Here is a 6,975-nt window from a genome sequence, read left to right as displayed (position 1 = left end):
TTGAGAGGGAGATTTTTGCTATAGGGCACATATACTCACCAGAGAGAGAGAGACAGAGAGAGAGAGACAGACAGACAGACAGAGATACTGAAAGCAAGAAATCACTCCTGCCAGGGGATAGCCACACTGTAACCTCTTGTCCTCCTTCTCCTCTCAGGATTTTGGGCACATGCACATATGTACCCAGTGTGAGTTTCAAGCTTCTGGGTCTGTGACTTGAACCGTGGTCAGTCATGTGGGATTCCAGCAATGTAACCATTATGCCATCTGCTGGTCCCAAGAACTAGTCATATTTTATTGAATCTATTGCTTATAAGTTATACCATTATTGATACCACCGAGAAAGAAAAATTGGTGCCAAGTACAATTCTAAGATGCTATGGCTTGTAAGACACAACCTTATTTTAGACACATTAAAATGGGGGAAATATCCCCTCAAAATTAATGAAAATATTATGAATACCAGTGTCTTTGAAGCACCCTCTAATACCCATGGTTTTTCAAGATCCTTTCCTTTTCTTTCCCACTTCAGAAATAACTGTTCTGAAATTTATTTATTACACTCATAAATTTTCTTTTTCATTTGTTTGCTGTATGGTATGTACGCTTACTGGAGAGAAACAGAGACAGAGAGAGGGAAGTAAGAAATCACCCTCCAGGGGGATAGCCACGCTCAAATCCCTTCTCCTCCATTCTCCTCTCAGGATTTTGGGCATGCATGCACATGTCTCCAGCATGATTTTCAAGCCGCCAGATCCAGGACTTGAATTGTGCACTCAGCCATGTGGGATCCAATGGCTTAACTTCCATGCCATTTGCTGGCTGGCTCTATGTACTTAGTATATTGTTTATTTTTGTATGCTTTGAAGCTTTATATAAATGTAATCAGACTGTATTTATTCTTCTGGAACTTACTATATTCGATCAACATTGTATCCCTGAGATTGTTCCAAGTTAGAATAATTTATATAATTCATTTTTTTAAGGAATTATTTTTATTTTTTAACATTTACTTATTTATTTAAATTTGACCAGAGAGAGACAAAGTGAGAATGCAAGCCACCAGGTCTGGGACTCGAACCACGGTTGGGCAGGTGGGAGTCCAGTGCCCTTAACCACCACACCACCTGCTTGCCCCGATGTCATTCATTTTTTAAAAATGAACTTTTTTTTTAAGTTTATGTATTATTTTAAAAATTTGACCAGAGAGACAGAGAGGGACAGAAAGGGAAAGTGAGAAAGCTGCATCAAAGGACAAACAAAAACCAGGGCCGGCTAGTGGTGTGGTGGTTAAGGTGGCTAGGTCCCACATGACCAACTATGCAGACCGAGTCCTGGACCTGGCAGCTTGCTTTCTCACTTTCTCCTTACAGAGAGAAAAGGAAAAACATGGGGGTTGGAGGGTGCTTCAAAGACACTGGTTTCTTTCTTTGTCTGTAAGTTGGAAGGAGAATGCGGTCAGGTCCAGAACCAGAAGGACCCACGTTAGAGGAGGACATCAAGCTCTACTCTCTTTTTCTCTGACCTGCCCCACATTTTGTGGTTCCCCAGGTGCCATTGCACTCTCTCAAGAAACAACCTGCCTTAGCTGCTGGCTGTGGCGCACTTCCCAGAACGTTGAGGAGGTCCAGGGGATCCAGCACCTGGAGAAGCTGGAGAGTTTGGGAGGAGAACTGAGCTCAATACAAAAGGAGACACTGCTGAAGGAGGAAACAGTCATCTAGACCAGGATATTGTCTTTACCCCCTTCTGCAAGCTATGTGAGTGCATGATGTGGGTGTGTGTAGCTCCCCCTTTTCCACCAGTCTCTGCTGCCTTTGAGGAGCTCCGAGTGTCAGATGAACCCTCCATTTTCCCATGCTCATAATGATTCCATCTTGTTTGTATCTGAAATTCGTTAAAAATTCTTTGAACTCTTCTGAGCTTCCTGAGTGATTTTTAAAAAGTGTTTTTAATAAAAGAAAGGCCATTATGTTACTTTGTACCTCAGAAATGGAGCTTAGAGGATAGGAGTATTACAAGATAATCAAGTGAATTGAGATTTTGTAAAAAACTGTACACAATATAACCACAACAGTAGTGTTTGAGTTGATAACATTAAAAAGAAAATATGATATCCCTAGATAAAAAGATAAAAGTGTGATTAAATGCAGGAAACTTTTCTTCTTTTTTGAGAGTTTTTTGCTATAGGGCACGTGCACTCGCCAGAAAGAGAGACAGAAAGCGAGAAGTAACTCCCCAGGGGGCATGGCCACGCCACAATTCCTTCTCCATTCTTCTCTCAGAATCTTGGGCACACACACACGCACACGTGCCTGGTGTGAGTTTAAGCCACTAGGTTTGGGACTCGAACTGTGGTTGATTACATGGGAATCCAGTGATATAGCCATTACACCATCTGCTGACCCTGGAAACTTTTCTTAAATATGTATTTGAGGGCAGGCTTGGGTTGTTTTTAATTTTTATTTATTTATTTATTTATTTATTTTAGGTTTTTGCCATAGGGCATGTGCCCTTGCCAGATACAGAGAGAGGGAAAGTGAGAAATCACCTCCAAGGGGTGCAATCCCCTCTCTACCATTCTCCTCCTGGGATTTTGGGCACACATGCACACCCAGCATGATTTTCCTTTTTTTAAAAAATAAAAATAATTATTTTAAAAATATTATTTATTTTATTTAATTTCCTGTAGGATGTGTGAAAAAGAAAGGGAAGGTGAGAAAGCAAGCCACCAGGTCTGGGACTTGAACCATGGTTGGCCATGTGGGAATCCAGACTCCAACCATTGTACCACCTGCTGGCCCTGCCAACATGATTTTCAAGCCACCAGGACCAAGACTTGGAACCACTGTTGGCCATGTGGGAGTCTAGCACTTTAATAATCATGCCATCTGCTGGCCCTGTTCGGGTTTTCATGGTTTTGTTTTGTTTTTGAAGAGAGATTTTTGCTATAGGGTGCGTGTATTCACTGGAAAGAGACAGAGAAACAGAAAGTGAGAAATTCCACCCCTTGCCCATGCTATAATTGCTTCTCCTCTACCTTCCTCTTAGGATTTTGGGCATGCATGCATACATGCCTGTTGTGAGTTTTCAGCTGCCAGATCTGGATCTTGAACTGTGGTCAACTACGTGGCAGTCCAGTGACATAACCATTATATCATCTGCTGTCCAGGTTTAGGGGTTTTTAAAGGTGAAAGCTTCCCAAGACTGGAAGCCTGAGCTCAGTGAGTCTATGCTCCTGGGGGAAAACAGAGGCAAGTTAGCCTATCAGCATATTGCATTCCATCACTTCCATAGGGCCAGACACTTCCTGAGTGCACCTCCCAAGTGCCCCCATTCACAGTTTGATAGCGTCTACAGCCAGGGAGTGCTCAGCCTCCCAACTAGGATGGGTATAGCTAAAGTACAAATGCTGAGTGCAGAGAAGCTTGAAGAGTGATCCAAGCCCACTCTTCATCTCAAAGATGTCATGTAGCAATAGCTCCACATCATTTTTTTTTTAAGAGTTATTTTATTGAGAGACCAGCAGTTGGCATAATGGCTATGTTGCTGGACTCCAATGTAGTTGACCATGGTTTGAGTTCTTGCCCTGGTGTTTTCACTCACGCTGTGCGTGTGTACGTGCATGCCCAAGATCCCGAGAGGAGAATGGAGAAGGGATTGTGGTGTGGCCATCTCCCCTGGGGGTGATTTCTCCCTTTCTGTCTCTCTGTCTATCTCTGTCTTTCTGGTGAGCACACGTACCCTATAGCAAAACCCTCTCCCCTCCCCCCAAAAAAAGTAAAAAAAAAAAAGCTATTTTATTGAACTTTATTTATGTCAATTTGACCAGAGAGGGAGAGAGAGAAAGCAAGCTGCTGGGTCCAGGACTCGAACCACAGTTGGTCATGTGGGAGTTCAGCACTCTTAACCACCACACCACCTGCCAGACCCAAACACCACTCTTTATAAGGAACTTCAAAAACATGTGCAGGGAGCTGTGGGTGTCTTTTTAGACAGGAGATGTGATGGACACGGCTAGAGTCAAGTGAGCTCTGTTGTGCCTTTATTTTTAAAATTTCCTTTATTTTTTGTTGAACACTTTGATTTTTAGTGTGGTTTTTTTTTTTTTTTTTTTTGTGAGTTTTAAGCCACCAGGTCCGGGACGTGAACCGCGGTTGACTACGTGGGAGTCCAGCGACATAGCCATTACGCTAACTGCTGGTTCCCAAGCACCACTCTTTATAAGGAACTTCAAAAACATGTGCAGGGAGCTATGGGTGTCTTTTTAGACAGGAGATGTGATGGACACGGCTAGAGACAAGTGAGCTCTGTTGTGCCTTTATTTTTAAAATTTCCTTTATTTTTTGTTGAACACTTTGATTTTTAGTGTTTTTTTTTTTTTTTTTTGCCATAGGGTGCATGTGCTCATGAGACAGAGAGAAAATGAGAAATCACATTCCAGGGAGAATGGCCTTGCCATAATCCCTTCTCTTCCTTCATTCTCCTCTTGAGATTTCGGGCATGTACAAACACACACACACACACACACACGGTGTAATTCTCAAGCTGCCAGGTCCAGGACTCAAACTGCAGGTGGCCATGCGGGAGCTCAGCAACTTAACCACCACACCACATACTGGTCCCTGTTGTGACTGTTGAATAATATTCATTGAAGGTAGACCTTGTACAGTGAGTCATCGGATAAACAGAAGTATCAGAACTGGGACCAATGGATGGCGTAACGGTTACATCACTGGATTCCCACATTGTTGACCGTGATTTGAGTCCTGGACCCAGTGGCTTAAAACTCAAGCCAGGTTCATGTGCATGCGTGCCCAAAATCCTGAGAGGAGAATGGAGGAGAAGGGATTGTGGAATAGCCGTCCTCCTGGGGGGATGGGGAGGGGTGATTTCTCGCTTTCTGTCTCTCCAGAGAGTGCATGCACCCTAAAGCAAAAATCTCTCTCTCTAAAAAAAAGAAAAGTATCAGAACCTTCTGTTCTCAAGAGGCTCAAGCAGAGGAGTTAAGACATATATACTCGAAAAACTAACAGCCACTGAGTGTCTCAGATGATTTTTAAGCTTATTAAATTTATTTTCAAAAGGCATTTTGGGAGTTTCTTATAGGGATATGGTGATAGCCTAGTTCCAAGTCTTCTCACTTTTCTCTTAGAAAACATAGAAACCATAATTGCCAGCGGAACTAGGCATAGATGAGATCTACAAACTCCAGCATGTGTGGCCCAAAGCACTCCAATCCTGCAGAACCAATATGGAAAGCCACAACTGAGAGATTGGCATGGTGGATGCAATGGTGTAGATCAGAGAATGCATAGGGATTATAATGGTGGCAAATTCTAAATCCTTAGAAAATTCTGTATTAACCCTCACATGCCTGAGAAGGACCCATCTTTAGAGAGAATGGCTATGAAAAAGACAGAGAACAAACACGGTGGGATGTGTGTGTTGGGGAGACATGAAGTGCATGGAAAGAGCATGAAGGCTCATAAAGGGAAATATATAAGAAAGCATTTCTTGAACCAGACCAACGCCCTTCCCCTTCGGGCAAGATAGCAGCAGGTGAAACTGGAATGACTCTGGGCCAGCCTCAAAAAATTTAATCTCTGATGCTAAAATAGAATGTATAATAAATGTAAAAGTTGGGGCTGGCAGGGGGCATGGTGGTTAAGGGTGCTGTACTCCCACATGGCCGACCACAGTTCAAGTCCTGGACCTGGTGGCTTGTTTTCTCACTTTGCCTCTCTCTCTCGCTCTCTCTCTGATCAAACTGGAAAATAATAATAATAAAGTTAAATAATTAAAAAATGTAAAAGTTGGCATAAAAAAGCACTTTACAAAAAGAATTATTTTATTTAACTTTATTATTATTATTTTCCAGTTTGATCAGAGAGAGAGCGAGAGAGAGAGGCAAAGTGAGAAAACAAGCCACCAGGTCCAGGACTTGAACTGTAGCCGGCCATGTGGGAGTACAGCACCCTTAACCCCCATGCCACCTGCCAGCCCCAAAAAGCAACACTTATGAAAGAGGGAGACTACCTTGGAAGGCAAATGACAATGTCCCTTGATAGCACTGACTGGTGCTGAATGGAAGGAAGGAAGTGTTAGTACAAGCCCTCCTGGACTAAGTTAGCATGTAAGAATCAGATTCTGGCTACACAGGGAACTACCAACATATATTAAAAGACGTATCCTTCAATGTAGCAATAGAAGAAAGACCCTTGCTCCTAGAAACTGTGAATGCTTTACATACTTGACTCAGTTTCCTCAGTATCGTTCTGTAGATAGCTGGTCCAGGAAAATCAAACTCATTCCAATTAAGGAACTGATAAGAAAATGCACCAGAAAAGTGTTGCCACCAATTAAAGAAAATTATACTGCAATATCCTAAGATAAATGAAAAACTTAATGATGCCAATTGCAGCTAGAAAAAAACCCACAGACCAGAATATCACCTTAGAGAGGAAATGTCCTAGCCCAGAAAGTGATGGCCAGATAACAAGAGAATATGACATAGGAGCGGATGGAACTAAAGAAAGAACTATGAGAAATCAGAAATGAAGACTAGGGCCAGTAGGTGGTGTGGTGGTTAAGGCGCTGGACTCCCACATGGCCGAATGCAGTTTGAGTACCGGACCTAGCAGCTTGAAAATCACACTGTATGTGTGTGTGTCCAAGATCCCTAGAGGAGAATGGAGGAGAAGACATGGTCATCCCCCTGGAGGATGATCTCTCTCACTGTCTCTCCATCTTTCTACGAAATAAATACCAGGATGGTAAGGGATGTAAAGGATAAGAAAAGTGAAAACAAGGAACTAAAGAAATAAAAATGAGGGCAAGCCAGTGGCACCGCGGTTAAGTTGGCTGGATCCTATATGTCTAACTACACAGTTTGAGTCCTGGACCTGGTGGCTTGAAAAACACACTGGGAGGGAACCAGCAGTTAGCGTAATGGCTATGTGGCTGGACTCCCAC

At 42.8% G+C, this 6,975-nt stretch overlaps 1 protein-coding gene across 6 annotated transcripts in view; it reads left to right on the top strand.

Moving 5' to 3' along the window:
- Positions 1-1,917, top strand: part of TMEM225B (transmembrane protein 225B) — a 53,181-nt gene extending 51,264 nt beyond the window's left edge. For all 6 annotated transcript variants that reach the window (XM_027772509.1, XM_006150153.3, XM_027772508.1 and 3 more), the window contains one exon: positions 1,552-1,917. In XM_027772509.1, the coding sequence (XP_027628310.1) occupies positions 1,552-1,724 (173 nt within the window). In that variant the 3' untranslated portion in view covers positions 1,725-1,917. The remainder of the gene's footprint in view (positions 1-1,551) is intronic.
- Positions 1,918-6,975: the final 5,058 nt, after the last annotated feature.

The sequence above is a fragment of the Tupaia chinensis genome, unplaced genomic scaffold (genome assembly GCF_000334495.1).
Source record: "Tupaia chinensis unplaced genomic scaffold, TupChi_1.0 Scaffold000279_1, whole genome shotgun sequence".
Lineage (NCBI taxonomy): Eukaryota > Metazoa > Chordata > Mammalia > Scandentia > Tupaiidae > Tupaia > Tupaia belangeri.
The sequence above is the reverse complement of the archived record's forward strand: the minus strand, read 5'-3'. Positions and strand labels throughout refer to the sequence as shown.